At 55.3% G+C, this 27157-nt stretch overlaps 1 protein-coding gene across 1 annotated transcript in view; it reads left to right on the forward strand.

Moving 5' to 3' along the window:
- The first annotated feature begins 378 nt into the window (after positions 1-378).
- The window catches only part of KCNK9 (potassium two pore domain channel subfamily K member 9), a 90178-nt gene continuing 63399 nt past the window's right edge, over positions 379-27157 (forward strand). The window contains exon 1 of the mRNA XM_087447111.1: positions 379-1045. Within this exon, the coding sequence (XP_087303237.1) occupies positions 379-1045 (667 nt within the window). The remainder of the gene's footprint in view (positions 1046-27157) is intronic.

A 27157-nucleotide genomic window follows, 5' to 3' on the forward strand; every position in this document is an offset into this window, starting at 1 on the left:
GCGTCCCTGCGCGCCCGGGTGGGCGCGGGGCGCTCCAACCTTCGGGCATCGGGCCGCCACGCCCGCTGCACCTGCTCAGCCCTCTCCCCGCTTGCTGGGGACTCCGGAGACGCCGCCGCTTAGCAAACTTTTGCACCCCCCTCGAGGGGGGGCGAGGAGGGGTAAAAGGGGCAGGAGGTCCCGCGGGGCGCGAGCAGACCTGCGGGCTCCTAGCTGGGCGCCGCCGCCCGGGAGCCGGACCCGGAGGGGCGGGGGCCCCGGCGGCAGCCCCCCGGCCGCGCTCCGGCTCCCGCTCCCGCCCCTGCTTTGCCGGCGGGAGCGGGGGGCGGGGTGCGGAGGGCAGCGCGGCCCGCGCGGTGACCGGCGGGGCCGCCGTGCATGGCCCTGCGCAGTGGGGCGGGCTGCTTCGGCCGGGTCTGGCGCAGGGTGTCGGGGCTCCCGGACGCCTGGCCCCGGCGCTCGAGCAGCCTCCTGTGCCTGTCCGCCTTCTCGCCCGAGCCCGGGCCCGCACCGCCCCTGCCCCGCCAGCCGCCTCGCGGTGGCGGCGGCTGTGGCGGCCCCAGCGGAGGGGGGCCCCCCCAGCCTCCCCGCCCCCCGCCTCCCCGCTGCTGCTGCTGCTGCTGCTGCTGCCGCCGCCGCTTACAACTTGGAGGCGGCGGCGGCGGCGGAGGAGGCGGCGGCGGCCGCCGGGCGCTGCAGTGGGACGCGCGCGGCTGCGAGCCTGCGGGACATGCCCCCCGCGCCGGCTCCTTGCTGGCGGCCATGAAGAGGCAGAACGTGCGGACTCTGTCCCTCATCGTCTGCACCTTCACCTACCTGCTGGTGGGCGCCGCCGTCTTCGACGCCCTCGAGTCGGACCACGAGATGCGCGAGGAAGAGAAACTCAAAGCCGAGGAGATCCGGATCAAGGGGAAGTACAACATCAGCAGCGAGGACTACCGGCAGCTCGAGCTGGTGATCCTGCAGTCGGAGCCGCACCGCGCCGGCGTCCAGTGGAAATTCGCCGGCTCCTTCTACTTTGCCATCACGGTCATCACCACCATAGGTAAGGGCTGGATGCGCCGCCGCCGGGCTCCTCGCGCCCCGAGAGGAGTCGGGCAGGCGGCTGAGCGCGCGGCGCGGGGCTGGGTGCGGGGCGCCGAGGGTTAAACGTAGCCTGTCGCCGGGGCCCCTCCCGCAGCGCCCCCTCCTCTCTCGGGAGCCCCCGCCTCCCCTGCGCCCCCGCGCCTCAGTCTTCTGGGACCCCACCCGGTGCTCTCCTCCGCGCCGGTGTCTGGGCCCGGCGTGCAAGCCTGGAGCGAGCGTGCCTGAGCCGGGAGGGCGGAGGCGCCACTTTTGCGAAGAGAGTGGAGCGCTAAGAATAATCCCATAGCAGACACCCACCCACCCACCGCCCCGGCGCGGGCTGGTCTGCGCGGGGTTCCAAGCCTTACACTTACTACCTCTCCGGGAGTTGGAGAGGGCTGGCCTGGTACCCGCGGCGCGGAGACGGACTCAGGTGGCGGGGGACTGCTCCTGGAGCGTGGGAGGCGCTGACCCTCGCGAGCCTCTAGCCTTCTCTGAGCCCAGGTTTCAGCTTTCCTCCTTCCTGGCTCCTCTTCTTCAAATTCTGGAGGCTGGTCGTGCCAGGCCCCTGGGAGGAGAGAGTTTGCTCTCTGCTGATTGGGTTGGGGGTGGCAGCCGGGTGAACTGCTCTAGGAGTGAGGTTGAGGAGGGGCCGGGCTGGACCTGCCCATCCCCAGGCTGTGACAGTGGGTGAGGCAAGTCCGCATATTGCCCAGAAACTGGGGCAGTTTAGCCCCAGTCTGGGGAGGGAGTCCAGTTGGTACACCTGGGGACTCCTGTGAGTCCTGAACCCAAGGGTGCTGTCCACGGAGCAAATCTCTGGTGGGTGGCAGCACCCCCACTGAGGCCAGGGGTTTCGGAGAACTTGCAGACATAACACTTTGAGAGAGACCTGTGGGAGCTGGAGGAAGTTGCTTCATCCCTGTGGATGTGGGGGTGCCCTCTGTGGCAGGAGGCAGGGTGGTGTCTCGGTGGTTTGCAACTTGTCCCAGCACGGCTCCCTGCCTCTCCACTGCCATCTCCTTGGACCTGTCAGGGCCACTGTGTTGGCTCAGGGTGGTCTCCTTTCTGCCCCCTGAAGTCCTTTGTGCCCCTGTGCCCTGAGCAGAAGCCTCTGCCTTCCCACCCTTCTCTCATCCCTCCTGCCTTACTTCTCTGGACTTTTCTCCCCTAATTTTCCCCTTGATATTTTTCTTTGTCTGGAAAGCTGTGCATACTGAAAAAACAGGATTTCTCAGTGCCATATGCAGCAGGAAGTGCCAGCACAGGACGGCCTGTCTTTCCTTCTTGGTTGAAAAGACTTTTTAGAGAGTCATCTTGTTTGAAATGTTTAATTCATTGGTGCAGGCTTTTCTGTTTTCGGAAGGAAACTGTCCTTCTGTTGTCTACATAACCAGCTTTGCTCTCGCTTGCCCCACGCCCTTGGCCCAGCGGCCAAAACCCAGAAAACTCTTTCCTTTCCCACCCTGTGCTTCCAGTGCCTGAAAGGGCCAGTTGGTCATTACCATCATTTCTGTCTTTAAACTTCAAGCGTGAGCTGCAGCGGTAACACACAGATGTGCAGGGCGGCGATCCTGGGGGACAGGGGCCTGTTTGCTGGAAAGCCGGAGAGCAAAGAAATATACCTCCCAAACTGACTGCCCCTGGGGAGGGGAAAAGCCCGTCATTCCCTAAACGTGCCTTGAGTGATGTAGACCTTAGACAGGTGAAGTCTGCTGGCACAGTGGCCCCCAGGAGTGAAATGAGCATGTAAAATGTTTGGCTGGTTCCAAGAGTTGGACTACAACATTGAGGAGAGGATTGGAGTTAAAATCAAATGCAGGGACATTCCCATTTACCTGAGGCTGAGAGAGGTGTGTTTGTAGATTCTGATGAGTCGTTCTGGGCCTACGCTTCTAACAGTCCTGACGGTGAAGGCTTCTTATGGTTAAGGCTCCGAAGTGAGCATCAAGGGGTGTGTGGCTCAACTGAGGGTGTAGTCTCAGCCAGGGGTATGGTGGGACTGAATCAGTACAGGACCAGAGGGGCAGCTGATGACTCTGCTGATTTTTCTCACTTCCCTCACTGAGTTTTCAACTGGTGTTCTGGAAAGGAAGGTTGGACTGTGTCTGTAAGGGTAGGGAGGAGAGACATCCTGACTCAGCTGCCCTGCAGCGGGAAGACACTGGACGTGCAGCCCACTGCCAGGGCTTAGACCCTGAGCCCCGCCATACAGGAAGACGTGGGGAGGGTGTTACCTGATCCCCGACCTTAGTTTCCCCACCTGTGGAAGAGGCTGACATAGGAACCACCTGCAGGCCGACTCTGGAGGACCAGTGCCGTCCACCAAGATGCACTTAGTAGGTGCGAATCTGCAGTCTCTGACAGGCCGAGTCTTGCGCTCTCTGCCCTGAGAAGCTGTTTAGTGAAAGAGCTCAAATTTACAGAAAACAAAGCACCTTTCTAGTTAATTCTGTTTGTTTTCTTCTTTTTTTAATATAAATGCAAATTAAGGTGCTCCCAGGCCTAGAACAAAAACCAGCCCCAAGCCAGGCCCCCCGAGGAATTGTCTCCTATCGGACAGTGATATTAATGAGTCCGGTGAATCTTCACGGCCCTTCTTATTTTTCATCTAATCTTGGGCGCTTTCTCTGGCGAGCTTCAACTTTGAGCTCAAGTCTCCTGGTGGGGCAGGAACCCCGGCACTCGCTGTCCCCTCAGGTACGCTGGTTCTTGGATGCAGTTCTTAGCTGACTCTGTGAAATGGATTTTAAAAACGTGTATAATTACCACTTCGCCTCGAGTCTGTGGCTGCGCCTTGGTGAAAGGGACATCACGCTGAACCCCGCCCCGCTCTCCGGGGAGCCCGGGCACAGCCGCTATTGTCCTAGGGAGGGAAGAACTCAGGTCCAGCGGCTGCGAAAGGGCAGATTCAGCTCCATCCTTTATCTGGTTACCATTCTGCTTGGTGTCCCTGCGACTTGTAGCTACTTCCCGGAAGAGTCTATTGTTGAGTTCTCAACTTGAGAAGCCCTGGACCTTTGGAATGCTCCACCGTGTTTATGATGGACACCCTCATAGGTACCTGCCTGCTTGTCTGACTAGCAGGACGGTTGGAAACCCCCGTGCCCCCTGCCTGAGCTGTTGGTAGAAGTGGTACGTGTGGTGGAGTGCTGGCCAGGGCCCGGACAGGCTTGGAGAGCGCTTGATTGGAGCGTCCCTGCTTGGGGCTAAGACCTGGGTGCCAAGGGACCCCCAACAAACTTGTAACCTTCCTACAGGAGTTGCCTTAGGTCAAAATTGTGTCCCACAATCAGCTGCTACTCCTGACCAGAGCAGGAATCTCCGCGACGCTTCTTCTTTGAGTCTAACATCTGTGATCTAAGTTGTTACCACCTTCAGGGTCATTAAAGAAGAAGAAACCATGCTCGGAAGTCAGATCTCATCTGCAGGGTCCAGGAGGATGATTCGAAAACTGGTCTGCATAGGGAAGGAGGGAAGGAGGAGAGGAGGAGATGTGGGTTCTGCTTCTACCTCAGTTTGGAGGAGCGGGGAGACTTACGTCAGGGGCAGTGTTTCCCCAGGCCCTTTGGGCCCGTCTGAAGCCGGGGTGACCGCCACAGGAATTGAGGTGACTGGCTAGGGGCCAGGGTCTGCTGGCCGGGGGTGGGGCACACTCTGAGAAAAGTTCTAGGGCTCCTGGAGTTTCTGTGTGCAAGTCCCGCACCTGTCTGAAGCAGAACGCAGCGGGATGCCTCCTTTTCTTGTTCATAGACAGAACCTGGGACCGAGTTTTCAGAAGTGAAAGCATTTCCCACTTTGTCTGGTGCTCCAGGGTGTAGTTTTCAGTACGTGGTTTATACTCTTGCTGTGCGCCTGCCCCTGCACTGCCGGGCGGCTCCGAGGCTCTGGGGACAGTCGAGATGACGAGATAAGGCCTGGCCTTGAGGCAGGAGGGGAGCTGGAAACCCAGGCAGCTGGTTGCAGTCCAGCGGGAAGAGCAGGGACAGCTCAGCTCGGTTAACCCGTCCCGTGCCACCTGCCCAGGGGTGCAGAACGCCCAGAAGGAGCGCTCCCCTCGGCCCTTTGCACCCTTCTCACAGGTCCTGGCCTTCCATGAACTCTCCTCCTTCCCTCTGTCACTTGCTGCGTCCCTGAGTGTGCCCCGTCTCCGTGCCTCCCTCAGTCCCAGCATTGTCGATACCCTTTATTCTGCCCCCAGCCAACTGTGTCGTCTCCAGCACAGTGCAGCGCCCAGCACAATGCCCAGGACAGAGCAGGCATCTGCTAAAGGACTGGGAGATAGAAGGGGCCCAGATGGACCAAGCAGGCTGGTATCAGAGGGAGCACAGAGCTTCCACATGCATGCACTCACTTTACTCTCCAGGCTGGTGGAAGTACTGCCCCACTTTACAGATGAGGAAACTGAGGCCCAGAATAGGCAGGCACACTGAGGCAGGGGACCTTGAACTCTGTAGTGCAGTCAGGATCTCCTTACCACAAGATTCAACTGTGGATTCATCCCGGGAGCAGGGATGGGCCTGTAGAATATTCTATCTGTGTCTTTCTGCTTCTCCCTTTAACTCTACAGTTTAGGAAACCTGCTCAGCCAGACCCTGGTGAAGGACCCGCCCACCCAGCACGCTGAGGGCTGGACAGGATGGGGGGATTCCCTTGTTGCTTTCCAATGTGGCGGCTGGCAGTGTGCAGGAAACATGAGAGGCCCGTGGTCAGCCCCTCCTCCCCAGGCCCTGCCCGGACATGGCCTCGCTCGATGTAGCACCGGCCCTCCGGTAAACACGGCCTATTTATAGATATCGTTCAGGAGGCAGAGAAGTGGGGTTCCTTCTTTCTCTGGGTGACATAAAAGAGACGGCTCTCCGGAGCTGTATGGAGACACCTAGCTGAGTGCACTGAGACAGGGACGGGTATCCAGTGAGGCCCAGTGTTCAACGCCCATTGCCTTCACCTGCTTTTTCCTGGGACTGCCTGGATCTCACCAGCTAAGTCCAGGGGGCCTCTGAGCAGGAGCAGGAGGTGAACCAGGCCTTGGTGTCCATCTCCTCCCCTATGCGCCTGTTGTTCACACCTCCATCTACTCATTCCCCATGCACTCACTCACTCACTCCTCCATACACCTGTGTTTACACCTCCACACACCCATTCCCCATGCACTCACTGCTCCATGCACCTGTGTTCCCACCTCCACCCACTCATTCCCCATGCCCTCACTCCTCCGTGCACCTGTGTTCACACCTCCACCCACCCATTCCCCATGCACTCACTCACTCATTCCTCCATGCACCTGTGTTCACACCTCCATCTACCCATTCCCCATGCACTCACTCATTATTCCATGCACCTGTGTTCACATCTCCACCCACCCATTCCCCATGCAGTCACTCACTCGGTCCTCCATGCACCTGTGTTCACACCTCCATCTACCCATTCCCCACAGTCACTCACTCATTCCTCCATGAACCTGTGTTCACACCTCCACCCACCCATTCCCCATGCACTCACTCACTCATTCCTCCACGAACCTGTGTTCACACCTCCGCCCACCCATTCCCCATGCACTCACTCAGTCCTCCATGCACCTGTGTTCACACCTCCATCTACCCATTCTGCATGCACTCACACCCTGGGTCCTTCATGCACCTGTGTTCACACCTCCACCCACCCATTCCTCATGCACTCACTCAGTCCTCCATGCACCTGTGTTCACACATCCATCTACCCATTCCCCATGCACTCACACACTGGGTCCTTCATGCACCTGTGTTCACACCTCCATCTACCCATTCCCCACAGTCACTCACTCATTCCTCCATGAACCTGTGTTCACACCTCCACCCACCCATTCCCCATGCACTCACTCACTCATTCCTCCACGAACCTGTGTTCACACCTCCGCCCACCCATTCCCCATGCACTCACTCAGTCCTCCATGCACCTGTGTTCACACCTCCATCTACCCATTCTGCATGCACTCACACCCTGGGTCCTTCATGCACCTGTGTTCACACCTCCACCCACCCATTCCTCATGCACTCACTCAGTCCCCCATGCACCTGTGTTCACACGTCCATCTACCCATTCCCCATGCACTCACACACTGGGTCCTCCATGCACCTGTGTTCACACCTCCACCCACCCATGTAGTCACTCACTCAGTCCCCCATGCACCTGTGTTCACACGTCCATCTACCCATTCCCCATGCACTCACACACTGGGTCCTCCATGCACCTGTGTTCACACCTCCACCCACCCATTCTGCATGCAGTCACTCACTCGGTCCCCCATGCACCTGTTTGTTAACGCTCCATGCAGCCATCCGTGCATCCATCTATCCATCCATCTATCCATCCTTCTATGCAGTTATTCACTGACTCACTCATTCGCTCATTCACTCACTCCTCTGAGCACTCACCCAGTCCTCCATTCACCCCTTCATTCACTCCTCCATCACTGGGTTTTTACCCAGCTCCTTCCATGTGCCGGGGGAGGGGGCACTGTGCTGGCATGGGGTGCACAGTGGTGAGCCAGAGGTGCACAGTGCCCCTAGCAGGACCTCAGGTAGTGTCAGTGCCTTGAGGTGGAGATCTTCAAGGTGTGCCAGCCTCATCTCTGTCCTGCCAAATGGTCAACCAATCACAAGCACTTTTGATTTTTAAAAATTTTTGGTAAAGTATGATGTTCATACGGAGAAGTGCATGTATCACAAGTGTATTGCTCAGTGATTCTTGTAAACAAACCATGTCCATGTAACCAGCACTCAGGCCAAAAACATAACATTACTAGCACCCCAGATCCTCTCCCATCAGCCAGCTTCTTCTTGAATGCCTGTAGTGACAGGGAGTTCATTACCTTACAGGTGATGAAGTGGTGTGTGTTTAGATGAATGTTGAGGTTATTGTGTGAGCCTCTGATCTGGTGGGCCACCATGTGGAAAAGAGGAGTGTGTGTGGTGGGGGAGAGTCTTCTCTTAAAGGGCTGGCCAGTCTCTATGGCAGTCACCTGAGGAGGAGCCAGAAGATCTCATTTTAGAAACTGGAACGTGGGGTCCCAGGCCCAGGGGAGGAGAGGGAACCCAGCACACAGATGTGTGGATGAGTCTGGAGTTGTGGGGGAGTGTTGAGGTGGTACAGGCTATGATTGGCATGGGGAGCCAGGATGGACAGGCTGCCAGCCCCAGGGGACCTGTCCCTCTGAGAGGAGCGCAGAGCAGCCCCACGCTCTGTGTTTACACAGCGTCGCCAGAGGACCAGGGACAATGCAGGAGGGAGCAAATGCAAGCCTGGTCCAGCAGAGTCCTGGGGTCTAGGAGGCCAGAACCCTGGGCTGATACAGGAGGGGCAGTGGGCACTCTTGAGAGAGTCTTCAGAGAGTCCCAAGGGCAGAGGAATTCTGGGACATGAGAATTTGGGTGAGGGTCTTCCCCTCTGCCTGGTGGAGCATCCTCTGCCATGACATCCTTGGGGGAGGAGGGTCTGTTGTTTGTTTCCTTAAAGGATTTTGTTCCAGGGTCCCTTTTCCTGCCTGTCCCCACTCTGGGACCTCTGCCTGTAGAGTGTCCTCTCCTTTTAGCTAAGGGAATGCACCCTGTGGCTTACAGTTCTCCAGAGGAAGGGTTGAGTGGAGCTTGGCTCACCTCCTGTCCCATAACAGTCTTTGCGAATTTGGAGATGGCCCCCGGGCCCCTGAGTTTCCTCTGATAATGCCCTTCATAAGCCTGGTCCCTCTCCTCTGAGCAATTTTGGTCGGTGTGTGTGCTCTCCAAGTCCAGTCTGACCACGCAGGGACAGCAGAACATCACCTTCCCTCACCTGGGCACTATACTTCTGTTAATGCCCCCAGTCGGTATGGCAGATTTTCTGGGCAGCTGCCTCCCTGCATTGACATGTTTTGAGCTTCTAGTTCATGCAAACTTCTATTGTGTGTTCGTTCCTAAGAGAATTCTACTATATTCTCTGTCTTGGATTGGGGTAGGCCCAAGTATAGGCCCTCACATTAATCTCTGAGCACAAGACAATTATGTGCTGTGGACCCAGAGAAGAAAGGATGGTTGATGGAAAAATCTGCAGCGGGGGAAGGTGAGAAAATTTATGAGTGTCTGTGAGTGCATTGGCCTGGCTTGCCAGGACATTGTGAGATGTGAGCCCCTGGGCCTGGGGGAAATGGAGACTCCCCCAGCTGACGAGAATTTGCTGGCCTTGGTCGCTTCCCCAACTGTGCTCCTGCCTGGGGTCAGCCAGGCCCTGAGAGATGACAGAGCCTGGCTGGGAATAGCTGCTCGAAGGTGGTGGTAGCCGAGTGTGGTGGGTGTGCCCTATCTGTTCTCACCCTCCTCATGTCCCCAGCCCTGGGAGGAGCCAGTAGGTGGCAATGGGGTGAAGGGTGGGGCCAGACTAGAGGAGGGTGAGCTGTGGCTGGTGTGGGGTGGTGGGGGGTGGAGACACCATTGGTGTGGCAAGAAGGATGCTGGTCCAGGCACATGGAGAGCGGAGGTGGGCAGGTCCAGGCCCTACCTCTGGCCTCGGTCTTCCTATCTGGATGAATGGATCGTGATACCACCTGCCTCCAGGGACTGAGTGCAGAGGGACTCGGGAGCAGGCAGATCATGGGGTCCCATAGCCCTGGGCAGGACTGCTCACGTCTGCATCTCCTGGAGGCCTAATCCTAGGCATGTCCCTGAAACCTCGGCTTCCTCGTCTCTGAAATGGGGATGTAGACTTAGCGACTGTGGCACCGTGAGCATTGGAGGACACGCCTGTGAAAGGCCTCCTTGCTCTGTGCCTGGGCCTGTGTTGTTGTGATGACGATGGTTAGGAGGATGCCGTGAGCCCATGTGTTCTCCGCTGGCTCTGGGCAAAGTCGGGAAGTTGTTGTTTGCAGATTCCCAGCTCTGCTCTCCCGCCACCCTCTGGGGGACATCCCATCCCCTGCCTCTCTCCAGCCCCCGCCCCTCCTAGGTCCCATGGCCCTGACCCTCGGGAGGGCCTGCCCGGTGTCCACTTTGCATTTAGAGAGTGCCCTTGGAGGTGGAAGTGCTCCCGCCGTCTGAAGGAAGGAGGTCCTCATAGAGGGATGCCTGGCATAGAGTATGCCAGAGGGATGTGGCTTTTAGGGCCACAGGGTCCAGGCCTGGGTGTCAGGTTTCCCAACTGGGTCCTGTCGGGACAGCATGGCTTCCCAGGATGCCACCCTCCACCTGCCACCACAGTGACCTTTCTGAAGCCCATGGCCGTCATCTTCCTTGGCCACACGCCCCCCAGCACCCCATTCTCTCTGGAGTCAGAGCTGGGTCCTCAGGCTGAAGCCCTCATTTGATCCTCCAGTTCCCACTGTGTCTGTCTGCCCAGGTCAGAGTTCACACTCGCTTCCCTCGCGCCCCCCCCATGCCATCCTCATCCCCTGATTGTCCCTTACCCCTCTTGCATGGCACCCCACTTCTGTGTTTGTGCTGCAGCCTCCCCGGTAGACACCCGAGTCCCCAGGCAGGGCTGGGAACTTACAGGTGTCAGGCTCCCCAGGGCCCAGCCAGGCCCCAGGGGGGCTCAGGGCATGCCTGCTGGACACCGAGCCACACTCCTGGCCCCGAGGGAAGGAGGGCTGTGAGCTGAGGGGTTCAGGTGCCGTCTGTCCGCTCGGTCGTGTCTCAGGGCCACGGGGCAGATGCGAGACGGAGGCCCCGGCCTTCTAAACTCAAGCTGTGGGTTTTAATGGAAGACGGCAGGTAGGGACCCATCTTGCCAAATGGGGAGCTTCTCACTCCCACGACTTCGACGTGTGATCTCGGTCCCCAAGGCCACCGCTAGTGACAGGCCCGCATGAGTCTGTCGGGCACCTGGTGGGAAGAGACACCCACCTGTGAAATGGCCCTTGGCTGTCACTGGCCCTGCCAGATGTGTGAGGTGCAACCCAGTCAGGGAGGTGAGAGCCTCTGAATGGAGAGCGTCCAGAGACCCCAGGTCTCTCCCTGGGGCCGAGGGGCACAGGGGGCCGTACACTCCACGCGCACTGTCATGGCACCAGCCCTCCACCCTGCTGCGACCTTGGCCCTGCCTGACCCTCCTGGCCTCCCGCCCTGTGCCCCTCCACCTCGTTCCCTGCCTCCCTCCACCTCCCTCCCACACACCCTGTAATACCACTTGTCTGGTAGTGCCGACCTGGGACCGTGCCTGTGCTGTTCCCTCTACCCAGTCTGTCACAGTGTGCTCATAAGACGATGAGACTGTCCTCATGTCTGTCCCCTGGACACTGGACAGTAGGTGACAGTGATGCCTGGGCTGTGCTGGGTCTGCTCTCATGAAAGCTGCTTGAAGGCTGGCGTCATGCCTTTTATCTCAGGGTCCTTTGTACCTGACATACACTAGGCCCTAGAGGGTGTTTGTTGATTGACTGTCTGATGGCCTTTCAGGAACAAGACACTATGGTCGGGTACCGGGAACATTAGTATGTGTGTGAAGCATGTGGCAGTGGTGTCTTTGGGTCTTGTTGGCCATTTGTTGGAGGTGTGGAAGGTGGGCACAAAACTGGGGTGCTGGGAGTTTTAGGGGTGGGTGAGGCCTGCTGGAGATGAGGGGCAGAGCCTGGGGCCTGGCAGCCACTGGGGGAGGCATCCACATGGAGGTGGTGGCTGCAGCCCTGAGGTGGTCTGGGTTGTGCAGTCACTCCCTGGGCCCCAGGCCCCCAGAACCATTTGTGTGTGCATGCCTGCCCCTCTTGCTGTCTCTCTCCCATATCTTCGAGTCCCCGTCTTCGTGCACCGAGGAGCTGGGCAAGGATCTGCTGGTGACTCTTAGAGCCTCCGTCAGGTACTTCCATGATGCCTACTGGGCAAGAGACCGTGACTGCTTGTGAACCGCAGTAGGGATGCTGGTGTGGACACTGCGGAGAGCGTGGGGCTGTGTGGAGGGCCCGGCTCTGGCCTGTGACACACTGGGTTCTAATCCCCACCCGGTGAGCTCGGGCTGGGGCAGCGTTCTCCTCGAGCACCACTGACACCTGGGGCCGGATCTTCTTTGCAGTGGAGCCATCCTGTGCCCTGCACCGTGTTTGGCAGCACCCCTGACCTCCACCCACTAGGTGCCAGTGGCAGCCCCCCATCCAGCTGTGACAAACAAAGCTGTCTCCAGACATCGCCATGTGTCCCCCAAAGTGCCAAATGGCCCTAGTGACTTCTCTCCCCCGAGCCTCTTCTGCAGACTGGGAGAACAAGCCCCCTTCCAGATCATGGCGGGTGGGGGCTGAGTGATGGTGTGCGTGCGTGTGTGTGCACATGCATACGTGTGAGCGGTTCACAGTGTGTCTGGGAAGGCAGGTTCCTTCCCTCTGCCTGCCCCTCCTTCCTGCCCAGAGGAGGCCCCGCAGGGAGAAGCAGCCATTTTGGGGGAGTTCTTGGGGGGGTGACTCTTGAGCTTCAGGCGCAGCCCCCGTGTGGATAGGGTGGGGGCTCAGGTGGAGCTGAGGCCGGCCCGTTCACCTGGGGCTGAGGGGGCACGCTTGGCTGGGCGGGGCTTGCTCGGCAGTGTTGGCGAGGACGCGGGTGGACGCTTGGCTCCCGCCCCTCAAGCAGAAGTTCTAGGCAGTGTCATAGTGTTGGGGGCCAGGGGAGCATGGTCGCTGCTCCAGCCCAGCCGTGAGGCCCCAGGTGTGTCTGGAGGCAGCTTGGCGCCCCGTGGCACGTGCGGTGTCTGGGCCTTCACATCTCCTGGACTCCAAGTGGGAAGTGACTGCTGGTGACGCAGGGCTGGCCCGGGCTGGGCTTCGAACCTTGAGTCTTGTCCGGGCCCTAGGAAAGGGCCTGGCCCGGGGACGCGGCGGGGGGACTGGGGAAACGTTCCTGCTGAGTCTGGTTGTAATGAGGGGTCTCCCATTGTGAGTGTCATTTCCAGGGAGATAACGACATCTTTGACAGCATCCCCAGTGCTGAGGCCACTGGCAGCTGGCTAAATTGGTGTGGCGTCTACTGGGGACAATGTTTAGGCCAGAGGGACCGACAGCGAAGTGAAGGCCAGTGTGTGTTGATTCACACAATAGCTCTCACCTCCCTGAAGAGGGGACGTAGTAAGAGATGGCCAAGAACCTTGTATAAAGAGGAGTTCCTGTGGTCCTGTGGTCACATACAAGAATGGCTTTAGCTTTTCATGTTCACATTCTTGTCGTTGCCCAAATGTGCCCACTGTTTTCATCATTTCATCAGAATAAATCAGCTGCCTGTAGCAGAGTACCCAATTAACAGTGACTTGACCAAACAGCAGTGTTATCTTTCTCAGTTAAGAAGTCTGGGGCAGGTGGACCGGCTGACACGCAGCTCCATGATGCCTTCCGAGACTCCGGTCCTTCTGTCTTCCTGCTCAGCCATCATAACTTGGCTTTCATCCTCATGCTGGTGCCTCATGGTTCCAAGATGGCTGCATCCCCTCCAGCATCCCCACCAGCATCCTTCCTGGCAGGAAGAAGAGGAAGAACAAAAGACAGAGGCATGTGCCAGCTGAGCTTGCTCATTTCTAAAGAGCTTTCCTGGATAACCCACCCAAGGATTTCTACTTACGTCTCACTGGCTGGGACTGTGTCTTGTGCCAACCCTAGCTGCAAGGGAGTCTGGAAAATGGGGCCTGTTGCTTCTCAAACCAAACTGGGGTTCTGGTGGTGAGGAAGGAGTGGAGACAGGTCTTGGTAGCCTGCAGCTGTATGCCTGGCAATTCAGATCCCCTTTTCCCTTTAAATTTCAAACATTACTTTGCATTTCTGTGATCTTAAGGGAAATTTATTTTAATGGCTCCATATCCACGAAATGAACTTACTATAATCTATTTAACCACTCCTCTATTTATAGCAATTTAATGTATTTTTTTTTCCAATTACGGGTAGTGCTTTATTGACCCTCTCTGTGTGTCTAGACTCTGCTGGGTTCTCACTTAAGGGCTTGCCGTCAGTGGTGGGATTCCTGGGCTGGAGGGTGCGAGCGGTCGGTGGTGTGGTTGTGTTGTTCCTGTAAATAGTGGCAGAAGCGTGGTTGGTGTGGGTCTTCTGGTCTCCCGGCAACTTCAGCAGCCCTCAGCAATGTCGAAGAGGTTTTTGCTGTTCTTACTATTTCAGAACATTTTCTTAGCAACCTTTGTGTGGCCCGGACCAGGCCATGCCAGGCTGGGAGGCTGTGCCCACAGTCGTGGAAATCTACCCTCGTCCTAGACGCAGCTGCGATCCAAGGGGGTCTGCAGGTCAAGTGTAGACACCTGGAGCACAGCCTCCTGGATGCCATGGAACCAGGTGGGGGCAGGGCGCCAGTGGACGTTGGTCTAGCTCCAGGGATAAGAGGTGTCTCCTCATCTGTCTGGTCCAGCCAGTTGGCTCTGGTCACTGGAACTCTGAACGGAGAAGCAGCCATAGTGGGGAAGAGCACTGTGTGTGATCGATTAGTCATGTCTGCCCTGGGTATAGACTGGGCAGTGGTAGCATGCTTGTCACATCCTTGCCCACGCTGGGCTAGTGAAAGAGAGAACTTTGGAGATAGAGGGCTTTTCTGTCAATGTGCCCAGAGTGACATCACCATGGATAGCTCTATGGATATTGCTTGTCCCTGGCATTGTCTAGCATACAAGGCAGGTTCTATCCACCACCATCTTTCATCCATGTTAACAACCTTGTGAAATAGGCAGGGTCAGGGATTAACCCCATTATGCTTATAAGGCTCAGAGAGGTCCAGTGACTTGCCCATGGTCACACAATGGAGGTGGGACTTGAACCCAAGTCTTCTGCCCTCGAGCCCAACATTCTCTCTGTTACACCTACAGCCTCTGCCTTCTGCTGTCCCAGACACTGTTCACCTGCCTGGGTCATGGTTTGGATACAGGAAGAATCGGCCTCAGTGATTAGTCTGACTGTCAAGAGGACTCAGAGATCATCTGGTCTTTCCCTCTCAGGATGGCATATTTGCGTGACCCTCCAGTGACAGGGAGCTCACTTCCTCACTAAATTAGTAAGGAAAGGCAGATGTGGCATTGATGTTAAAAGAAAAAGACAAAAGGCCCCTCATCTGCTTGTCTTGGTCATCTGACCAGAGCTCCCCAGGACGAGTTTAATTTCCATTCTCTTGCCACCACGAGAAAGCTATCACTCATGGTGTGTCTGTGGGGTTCTGGTTTTTATGGACACATCTCAATTAATTTCATGCTCTCAACAATCCTAAGAGATAGATATTTTCATGTACCCCCATTTTATAGATGAGGACATGGAAGATCAGAGAGGTTAAGCAATTTTCTCAAGGTCATGCAGCTAAAAAGTCACAGAGCCAGGAGTTATGTCCAGGCAGCCTGACTTTACAGTCTGTGCTTGTGACTAGATGGTTATACACTGCTTCTTTTGACCTTCCGTATCAGCTAGCTAGTGACGTGTAACAAATCACCCACAAATGTAGAGGCTCAAAACAACAACCATTTATTATTGCTCACAGTCTGTGGCTCAGCTGGGCAGCTTTTTCTCACTGCTGATCTGCGGGCTGACAGGGGCAGCTCTCTTCCAAGCCATGGTATCATTGTGTAGATTGTTTTTTTTTTTTTTTTCTTTGGTGATGACACAAGTGCAGGGGGCAGTGAAAGCAAGTGAGGTCTCTTATGCCGTGACCCCACTCTTCTGTTGCCATTTCTTCCACATACCATTGGTTGAAGCAAGTCACATGACCAAGGCCAGGGTCAAAGGGCAGGAAATACACCTGCCCAGGATGAGGCCAAGACAATGATGAGTCTACTCATCATGCTGGCTGACCAAGAGCTTGTCACACCCCTTGCCAAGCCGCTCCGTGTTCTCAGCCATTGGCTGCCTGGTGCAGTGGAGGGAGAATGGCTCTGGACTCTTATCTGAGGTCGAGTGCTGCCTGTTGCACAGTTCTAAGACGACGTGCTGTGTCCTCATCTGTAAAATAGACAGTGCACCATCTACCTCTGTATCAGGCAGCTCGGGCTGCTGTAACCATGCCCTACAGACTGCATGGCTTAAACCACAGAAATCTTTTGTCTGAAAATTTTGGAGACCAGAAGTCCGAGATCAAGGTGTCCACAGGGCTGGTTCCACCTGCGGCCTCTCTCCGTTGCTTGTAGGTGGCGTCTTCTCCCTCTGGTCCTCACACAGTTGTCCCTCTGTGTGTGTCTGTGTCCTCATCTCCTCTTCTTATAAGGACACCAGTCAGATTGGATCAGAGCTACCCTAGTGACCTCATTTACCTGAATCACCTCTGTAAAGACCCCATCTCTAAATATGGTCACATTCTGGGGTGCTGCTGGGGGTTAGGACTTCAACATATGAATTTGGGGGGACACAGTTCAGCCCATGACACCCTACAAGGGCTGAACAATAAATGAGAAAATGGAAATGAAAGCACCAAGTCCAGAGCCTATCACGTAGAAGTCAGTCAACAAATGCTGGCTCTCCACCCGATCCCGCGGAGGAATGTGAGTTTATCTCATTACGGCTAAGGAGGTTTTCTTGTTAATCATCTGTTAATGATTCTATGGTTATTCTCAAAATCAGGTTACATGTTGGGTCAAAAGGCTGCCATGGTAGAGTGGACCCAGCCCAGGATGTGTCGTCAAGAAACCCGAGCTCAAATCCCTGCCTGCCCTTAATGGCCAGGGCCGGCGGGCGAACCCCTTCCCTTGGCTCAGCCTCAGTGTCCCCGTTTGTGGGCTGCAGATGGTCCTGCCTCCTTCGGCGTGTTTTGGGGTATATGAGGTCTACTGTGCTGCTTTTAAGCTTTTTACTTAATTGGATTTTTTTTTGTGAGGAAGATCAGCCCTGAGCTAACATCCATGCCAATCCTCCTCTTTTCGCTGAGGAAGACCGGCTCTGAGCTAACATCTATAGCCAGTCCTCCTCCTTTTTCTCCCCCAAAGCCCCAGTAGATAGTTGTATGTCATAGTTTCACATTCTTCCAGTTGCTGTATGTGGGACGCGGCCTCAGCATGGCCGGAGAAGCGGTGCGTCGGTGTGCGCCCGGGATCTGAACTCAGGCCGCCAGTAGCGGAGTGCACGCACTTAACCACTAAGCCATGGGGCCGGCCCTTAATTGGATTTTTTAACAGGTCGTATGTAGTACTTCTGTAATTTAAACACACACATATTAAGGTTAATGTTTTAGTGTGATTATTTTATTATGGTTCCATATAATAAGTATGTCCTTATCTTTTAGAGATATATACGAACACATTTAGAGGTGAAATGTCTGGGATTTGCTTCAAAATAATCTGAATTGCAGGAGAAGTGGGTGGGGGCTTAGATGAAATGACGTTGGCCATGAGTTGTTAATTGTTGAAGCTCAAATATTTTTACAGTCACGTTCTGCATAACGATGTTTCAGTCAGTTATGGATCACATGTAGAACGGTGGTCCCATGGGATTAGTACCATATAGCTGAGGTGTGTAGTAGTCTGTACCATCTAGATTTGTGCAAGTACACTCTGTGATGTTTGCACAACAACGGGATCGCCTAATGATGCATATCTCAGTATCCCTGTCATTGAGCGATGCATGGCTGTGTCTGGGATCTATTGTACTTTTTTCTACCTTAGAATATATTTGAAAATTTGCATAGTAAAAACTTAAAAAAATCGAACAAAACATAAAGTAGAAGTGCAAGTCCCCTGTTGTGGTCCAGGCTCTTGGCCCTGCCTCTAGGAGGTGACTCTGCCAGCAGGCTGCTGTGTAGAAGAGGATGGAACACTGGGCTCTGTCCTGCTCACGAGTTTTCTTTGGTTCCTACATTGCTTGAAAATATTTGGAATCAGTTGCCAACACATATTGATCTTTTCAAAGAACCAGCTCTTGGTTTTATTATATTACTTAGGTTATCCTATCTTATTGATTTTTGCTTTTGTATTTATTGCATTCTTCTTTTACATTCTTCAGGTTTACCTTTCTTTTCCTAGCTTCATGCACTGACAGTTATTAGACTTTTGATTTTTCAATAAATGTATTAAAGGCTATCCATTTTCCTCTGTGTGCTGCCATGGCTGTATCCCACAGGTCTCTCATTATCCTTATTTATCAATAATTTGCAAGTGGGTATAGTTTTCCTTAATCCAAGAGTTATTTGAAGTGTGTGTTTTAAAATTATACACATCCACAGGTACACATCCATGTACACACACACACACACACACACACACACACTTTTTTTTTATTTTTTATTTTTTTTATTTTTTAAAGCCTTTTTTTTTTTAAAGATTTTATTTATTTATTTATTTTCCCCCCAAAGCACCAGTAGATAGTTGTATGTCTTAGCTGCACATCTTTCTAGTTGCTGTATGTGGGACATGGCCTCAGCATGGCCGGAGAAGCGGTGCGTCGGTGCGCACCCGGGATCCGAACCCGGGCTGCCAGCAGCGGAGCGTGCGCACTTAACCGCTAAGCCACGGGGCCGGCCCCTCACACACACACTTTTGTTAGCATAGTGATTGGGAGCATGAGCTCTGGACCCAGACTGCCTGGGTATTATCCTGTCTTGGCCATTTACAAACTGTGTGACCTTGGGCATGTAATGCAAGCTCTCTGTGCCTTGGCTTTTGGCATCTATAAAATTGGGATAATAATATTAATAACATCATCATAATAATAAAAATAGCCCTCAAAGTTGTGGAGAAGATTAAGTTAGCAACTGTATTCCAAACATTTAAAATCGCTAACATTTACTGAGTGCTCACTATCTGTAGGCACATTTCTATGCATAATTTCTATATTTTAAAATTTATTGGACTTTTTCTTTGTAGCTCAGTGATTATTTTTTTATAGTGTTTCACAGACATTTGGCAAGAACATTTATCTCTCTGTTGAGCATAAAGTTCTATGGGAATCTGTTACATCAAACTTGTTTATTGTGTTGTTCAAATCCTTTTCAAGGGTTGAAAACTAGTGGATACTGGCTAAGTCAGCCTGCATGCATGCTGAATTAAGCACCTATACAGTCATGCGCTGCATAAAGATGTTTCGGTCAATGACAGACTGTGTATATGATGGTGGTCCCATAAGATTAGTGCCATACAGCCTAGGTGTGTAGTAGGCTCTGCCATCCAGGTTTGTTCAAGTATACTCTGTGATGTTTGCACAATGACAAGATCGCCTAACGATGCATTTCCCAGAGCGTATCTCTGTCATTAAGCGACACATGACTGTGGTGTTTTAAATGATCATTGTTTTGTTAACTTTTATGCCTTTGATGGAGCGTGTGCTCTGTCCAGTTCTCCACAGTCCCAGCATCATTTCCTCAGGTCACTTCATTTCCTCACTCATTTCCTTCAGCCTCCTGGCTCCTCAGGCATTTCTACTTGTGCCCTCGCTTTGTAATCACCTGATTATTATCATTAGGTCTACCTAATTTCTGAAGGAGACCATTAGTGTCTTACAGTGCTTTGTCACTGTGGTTTGTCAGTTTCTCCTTGCATGTCTGACAATTTTAGTTTTATGTATTTTGAAGCAATGTGGTTGATGCATAAAGGTTCATGTTTGTTGTGTCTTCTTGGTGGAGATAAGCTTGCTTTAATAAAACAAGCTTCCTTATTGTGTTTGATACTTTTTGCCTTAAGTTTTCTTTTCCTGATATTATTTCTGTGCCTGTTTTCTTTTAGTAGCATTTGCTATATATATGTTCATGTTTTTAGCTTATTTTTACCCATTCTCTTCTAGGAAGGTTTTGACGTGGCTTATAAAAGGCATAGAAGTAAGGTCTAGAACCAGGTCCAAGAATCTGGGGGTGTGTGTGTGATTCATGTATATTAACCTTCATGGTGGCTGTGATAGAAGTTCTTATTTACCTGGAGCGTCCTTGGAGAAAGGACAAACTGGAACATGTCAAACGTTAGAGCTCCTGTTGTGGAAATGCGTGACACTAAATGGCACAAGAATGTGCTCTCCTGCTGTCACTGAGGGATCACTGAGTAATGTGTTGATGTCAGGGACATTGATGGGGACCATGCTGACCTGGAGGAACTGGAGGATGTGGAGTTCCCAGGGGATGTCTGGGTGGGATGTCCAGCAGTGATGGTGCTGGTCTCGGGGTACACTGTCCAGGCCATCGGGGGCCCAGGCTCCTTTGATTCTCCTGCTTTGTCTTCCTTGGTGTGTCGCCATTTGTACTTGTGTTGATTGCATCTCTGACCCAGGCAGGAAGGAGAGGATAGGGCAGAGGTCAGAAGGGTTGTGCCCACTGAGATTGCCCTTTGAACCAACTTTCCTGGGAGCCCCTTCCAGCTTCTGCTTCCACCTCGTGGGCCAGGGGTGGGTCACATGGCTACACTTAGACCAATTGTTGGAAGATGACAGAGAACGGGGTGTGGCTGCATGCCCCATCCCGCACCTGCCCTGAGGCCTTGGGGATGTGGAGCCTAGGCTCCTGGGGCAGAAGGGACCTCCTGGAAGCCTGTTCAGGGGCCCTGCAGACTCTGCTCACACACCCGCTGTGACAGGGACAGTCCTCTGAGCCCTCGGCCGTGCTCAGCTACCACAGGTCCTGGTATGTGACACCATCTGGGCTTTATCTCCCTGTGTGGGAAATGAGCCTGTGGAGGAGGTTGGCTCTGAGGTCTCCAGTGGCTGGTGATGGAAAGCCTCGGACCTGCTGCTGAAGACACAGGCTACCGGCTGCTTTATTTGGCATCTCTGGATGTCCCAAGGGTCCCTTGTACGGGAATCAGAAGAGAAGATAGAGCTGAAATGGGGAATGCACTCCAGAGTGTGAAGAGCAGGGTAGGGGCGGTGAGCAGGAGGAGCTGCTGGCAGGGTAGTCACCGTCTCTCTGACTGCTCTCTTCTACGCCTGGTTTCCGGACGCCTGCTCTCCACCTCTCCAGCAGGGAGAGGGATGCTGGCGGGACAAGTCCCTCATCTCCTTAAGCATTTCCTCCTGGGCCAGCCGTGACCCTCACTAGGAGGGGTGTCAAGTCTACTGTCAGTGTCCCTTCCTTTCTCCTTCCTGTCAGGCGGGCATTGGCCATCAGCCAGGACCCTGTCCTCATGGTGCTTCGGAAAAGACCTGTTGGTGTCCCCTCCCCCCAGACCCGGGAGACCCGGCCGTTGGAAACACTCTGGGATTTTTCCTTTGGGCTTTGTTTTCCAGCTCAGCTTCGGTCCTTTCTGGGCACACGAGGAGCCCTCTCTAATTTTTGGCTTCCTCTGGGGATGACCTAAGCATTTGTTTTTAACAGGCTGGCTGGGGGCCACGGGGCGTTATGCAACGCTGCACCGAGCCCACGGTATCCACTCGGCCTTCTCCCAGCGCGAGCGTTTCCCAGATGGCTCAAGGCCTGTGCTGATGTGCACCAGGCTCACCGTGGCCATCACATCAGATCGAGTCACTTCCCTGCTTAGAAGCCGTCGATGGCTCCCAGGCGCCCACAGCTTACAGGCATTGGGACCCTGGCCCTTGAAAACCGAGCTCTCGCCTGCCACTCAGCCCCATCCTGCAGTCCACCCTGTGCCGTGCAGACCAAGTCGTGAAGACGCCTCCTCTGTGCAGCCCTCTCTGGCTGGGTAGCTGGCCCTCCGTGTGTCCCTACAGCACCTGTCACCCGTGTCACGCTCGGCTCCTCCATGTCAAGCCTGGCTTCCTCCCCTGCCCCTCCCCGGGCCCCTCGCAGAGGCCGGCCTCCTTCACCTCACCGTGGCCGAGTAATTCGTCCTCCAGAGGCTGGCACTGAGTGGGGCCTTGGAGAATGTTTGTTGAATGAACATAGGCATGTAACTGGAACTGCTTCCACGAGAGCTATATTTAATTGTTCTAGAATATTCTCCAGGTCTTTCAGAAAAGCAAATCCTTGAAAAGCAACAGCCCACGAATCTGAACGGCAGGTGTTTGCGCGAAGTGGTGGGTAGTCCAGTTGGGAGGGAGGGCAGTCCCACTTTCCGTGGGAGTCGGGGTTCTCCCTGCACCCCTCATCCTCCCTGCTCATTCTGAGGTGCCTGCTCATTTTGCTGTTTTTCTTCCAAATCCCAGGGCACCTGCAGGGCCTGGCCTGGTTCCTGTGGGGCTGCCGGGAGCTTCCGAATGATTGGCCATGGGAAGGGACACTTTCTTCCTCCCATGGAGGAAGGGGCTGGGCCCTTGAACATGGTGGCTGCTTTCCTGAACTCCGAGCGAGCATGGCTCTGACCGTCCAGCCACGCAGGCTGCTGGTCAGTTAAACAGCCGCTCTCCACAGTGTCACTCCGGGCACTGGTCCGGGCACTGACTTCTCTGAGAAGGGGTGGGTCCAGGCGTCCACTGCAGGTTGCCAGCCCTCCCCACCGCCCTCCCCGCCGTGAGGTAGGATTGACCCACCCCCCTCTCCATGGAAGCCTCTGGGACTCTTGTTCCTTCTGGCAAAGGGAGCAGTCAGCTGGCTGCCAGCTGCTGTGTCGTCTACAGCCCTGCATCGTGGGGTGAGCTCCCCAAAGCCAGCGGCCCTGGTCCCAGCTCCCAGACCCTCAGGGGCCCCGGGAAATCTGCAGGGTCAAGTCCAAACTTCCGAGATGTGTGGACCTCCCCACATGACTCCACTCTCTCCGCCAGCTTCCTCTCTCCTTCATGGGAAGCTCCGGTTCCTTCAACATGGTTCGTCCCCCTGCCTCCCAACTTCGCTCAGGCTGGTCCCTCTGCCCGCCGTCTTCCAGGCCACTCGGCTGTTTCTCCATTCAACACGGATGTTGGAGAGAGAGCCCAGCCCGCTGGTTAGAGCCGCTGTGGGCTCAGAGTCCATCGGTGCACGTTCTGGCCTGGCTCTTTCCAGTTGCGCAGACTCCAACGGACCACGTAGCTCCGTGTTTTCACCTGTAAAATGGGTAGAATGCAGCTGCTTCCTAGAGGTTTTGAGAGGATTAAATGAGATGAGAGTAAAGTGCTTGGCCTGGCACGTGATACTTAGCGAATGAGTAGTGGATGCTGTTGCTGAGGACAGGCTGTGCTAGACACTGTGCCAGGTGCTGCTGGCTCAGAGGTGAATAAAACAGACGCGAGAGCCACCTGTCTGCTGGGGAGACAGCTGTTGAACAAATAAAGACACAAGTCTGAAGCCAGAAGTCATGGGGGGTGCTGTGAAGGGCAAGAAATGGGTGCTACGAGAGCAAGTGATGGGGACTAAATCCTTATTGGGGGGTCAGGGACAGCCTCCCCGAGGAAGTGCCATATAAGCTGAGACCTAGTGACTTAGGGAGAAGTTACTTGCCCAGGACAAAGGAACAGCGTGGCATGTGCAAAGGCCCTGTCGCAGCAGAAGGACTAAAAGAAGGCTGGGAGAGCCCTGGATGGGCAGGGCCTTGGAAGAATTGGAGGGAGGTGGCATAGCTCTGGAACTAGAGAATTACACCAACTAGTCCTGGCTCAGTCATTTACTAGTGAGTGGCCCCAGACAAGTTACTTAATCTCTTGTGCCCTTACTTTCTCAGCCACGGAGTGGGGATCGTAACAGTATCAACCTCAAAGGGCTGGGTGTGGATCCAGAGAGAGAGTATAGGCGATGAGCCTGGCTCACGGTGAGTGCTCACCTAACTAGAGACTCACACTCGCCAAATAATACCGGCTGTGACGCGGTGCAAGGTGCACTTGAGAAAGATGCCTGTGGCCGCAGGTGAGGGTGGGCTGCAGGGCCCAGAGAGGAGGAGGGGAGGGGGGGCTGCAGCCTTCACCCCTTCATCTGGGGAGCGCGGATGGAGGCTGTGGTGGGGTGGTGGCCGTGGGGAAGAAGAGGGGCAGACCTGGGATCCTGAAGCCAGAGGAGGGCGGGGCGGCTCCTCCCTGTCTCCTCCACGGGGGGAAGGGATCTCTTCCTCCTGCCGCTCCCCCAGTCCTAGGCCTGTCCCCGAGGTGGCCTTTGGTGCCGTCCGACCACAGCCCTCCACGTGGGCAGCACCCAGCCGGCCTCAGGGGCTGCCGCCTGCAGGCCCTGGACAAAGCTCTGCTTGGATTCCTGGGGCAAAGTGAGTGAGAGATCAGAGGCGGGGGGCAGAAGAGCGTGCCTCTGTAGCTCGGATGAAGGCTCCTTCCTGAAGGGGGGCCCTCCCTGCCCCCGTGCCACCCCTGAGGACCAGGCACTGGAACTTCCGGCCCCTGCTCTCCTGCCGCTGCCTGCCAAGGCCAAGCCAGGAGCTGCACTTGGCTCGCTCTGGGCAGAGGCTGTGCCAGCCGGAAGGGCAGCTGCCAGCTCCTGCTGGCCCCGGGCGCAACTCCCCGAGTCCCCACAGGCCTTGGGGTGGACCAGGTGGCACAGGGGACGGGACCCAGGAGCCGCGGTCCCCCAGACCACATGCCCCAGGAAGGCACCGAGCCTGGCACATAGTGGGTGCACACCTCACCTAGGACACCCCCCACTCTCCAAATAATACAGCTGTGCCGTGGTGCGAGGCGCAGCTGGGAGAGGGCCCCTGCGGCACGCGGAGTGTGGCTGCGGGGCCAGAGCGGAGGCGGGAGGGTCTGTTCTTGCTTCTTCCTTGTGTCATGTCCTCACTCAGTGCCTGGCACCCAGGAAGGGCTCAGTAAACCCGTGCTTACTGCCGAGTGAATTGGCTGGGAGTCCTGCTCTGCCCCCAGGTGTGTGGCTGCTTCCCTTTCTGGCTTCAGTCTCCCCTTCTGTGAAGGAGGAACCTCGGCTCCTCTGAAAAGATGGGTTCTGATCCTGACTTTTGCCCTCACGGGCTGTGCGCCTTGGCGAGCTCGTTAACCTCTCTGAGGCGTCTTCTCATCTGCGAAAAGAGACTCCCAATGTGAGAAAATGCTAGCACATGGTAAGTCTTGGAGACTTCCGCTGGTTCCTGCCAAGCAGTCTTCAGTTTTATCCAGGGATGTGCATGCCCAGCGGTCCCAGGTTGAATGACTACCCGTGTCAGGAAGGATTGTGTCGACTTCTTGTAAGAAAAATCTGACCACAGCGGCTTCACCAGTTTGGGATTTCCCCCAAAACAGGAAGTTTGGTGTCAGCAGGCCAGGCAGGGACAGCTCCTTGGAGAGGTCATCAAGGACCTAGACCCTTCCGGCCTCCTATGCCCCCATCCTCAGCGAATGGTATTTGCTGTTCCTCATCCTGCCTCCTAGGCGGGAAGAAGGGAGGAGCAGAGGCCGGTGTCCGCTGCGGCTGCACCTGTGTATCAGGATGTAGAAGCTCTCCCAGAACCCCACCTGCCACAAACTTCTGCTGTCACTGGTCAGATCGTGGTCACGTGGCCACGATCTGACCAGTGATTTCTAGCTGGGCCTATGGCTGTCCGAATAAAACTGGGATTCTCTTAGTGAGGAAGAGGGGTGTCAGGTATTGAGTGGACAGCCTACCTGCAGTCCTGAATTGAATGCTTATGACTCTGGGATGGGCTTTTTGAAAACACAAACCTGCAGATGCATCCAGAATGTTCTTTCAGGCGTGCAGACCTGAGCCTTTGTAGCAGCTGCTCCATTTCTGCTGTCGTGGGATGTAAATGCTGGGTTTAGCTGTGTCTTGGTGAGGAAGAATGCAGTTTTCTTGCCACTTAAAACCTGGGGAGAGAGGACATTCATTGCTGCATCTTAGAGCAGGGACTTTGGTCCAGGATGGGAGCCTATGTGACAGCAAGGGCCCAGTGATGGCCCTCAGCCTGGCCATGTAGCTTCAGAGGCCAGCAGACCTCAGACCCCCAAAGGGAACAGTTGTCTGTGGCCTTTAGAATGGACCATGCTGCTGAACCGGTCACCTTCCCAGCGGTGGCACAGAGGCCCTGGCAGAGGCACTCATGAGGGGAGCTGGGGGTCCCTGCGGAAGGCTATGGGCCTTGGAGCCAGACTGGAGAGGGCCCGAGCTGGCTACAGACTCAGATCCAGACCCACTTTGATGAGACTGGAGAAGGGTGTCCTGAGAACTCTTCTCAGGGTTCCGAGGACCTGGGGCAGAGGTCCCAGAGGGACAGTGACCTCAGGGCTCAGCCCACAGAGGGGAGGTAGGTTCAAATCCTGGACCTGAGAGGGGAGGGCCCGAGAGGCACATCTACCAGGAGAGACCTCTCCTCGACACCCTGGAATCCTTAGCCCCAAGGGAGGGGAGCCCACACCTTGGGCAGAATCTTGATTCCAGACCTTCCAAGGGGTTCTTGTGGCCCTGGGAAATCTGGGGAAGAAGGTGGAGCTCTCGGGTCCGGTAGTCTCCAGGCCAGGCAGGTATGAGCTGTTGGTGGGAGTGGGTGAGGAGGCCGGCCTGCTGCAGCCAGGCAGCCCCAGCGGCTCTGGCCGTGGTGCTGGGCCCGTCGGGCTGGGGTGCCAGGTAGTGCTATGCGGCTGCAGGGATTCCAGAGTATCTGGCTTGTTTTTCTTCTTCCTTGTAAGGGGGTCTGACCTCTTTCACCCTTCCCCAAGTGCTCGGCATTTAGAAGAGTTATGGTCTTGCCTGACCTAAGAGCTGCCTCTTAGGGTTTGAACAAACCGTAGTCTGGGCAGTTTGATGAGCACTGGCCAGGTGACAAACACTTCTTGGCATATGGGATCAGACTAGTCTGCAGGACAAATGTGTGGACAGAGCCACAGGCCCTTGGGTTAGACAGGCCTGCTCGGAAGTCCAGCGCTGCCCCTTCTCCTGGTGTGACTTGGTGTCTCGGCCTCAGTTTCTCCATCTGGTGCCTGAGGGTTTGCACACCCAGAGGTGGCAGTGAAAACATCTAACATCCGGCACAGGCACAGATGCTGGGCCGCAGGTCCCGCGGTGCCTGGCGTCAACCTCTAGTGGGTAGATATCAGGGATGGGGCCATGGCGCGGGGCACAGGGTGCTGAGCACGGGGGTGGCTCTTCACCAGCTGGTGCAGAGAAATTCAGTGTTTTAGTAGCAGTGTTCCTATATTGGTAAGAACCACTAATGACATGTGCATCCACCTCTCAAGGGACAGCGGTGCCTGAGGCACCACGTGTGTGGAAGGCACTGTCCCTGTAGGTCCCCCTGTGGTCTCCAAGCCCCAGTGTGCTCCTGGGCCGTCTCAGGGGCCCACTGCCCCTCTCTGATGCCTCACATCCAGTCAGCTGAGGGGCAGCCCTTGTTCCCGCTTGATTCCCTTGCCCTGAGTTCCCAGAATTGCACTCAGCTGAGCAGCACATGGGGGCAGCTCTGGGGACAATGGACCCTCGGGTCAGACTGTGAC

The sequence above is a fragment of the Ceratotherium simum genome, chromosome 23 (genome assembly GCF_057802395.1).
Source record: "Ceratotherium simum simum isolate JZ-2026a chromosome 23, ASM5780239v1, whole genome shotgun sequence".
Taxonomy (NCBI): Eukaryota; Metazoa; Chordata; class Mammalia; order Perissodactyla; family Rhinocerotidae; genus Ceratotherium; species Ceratotherium simum.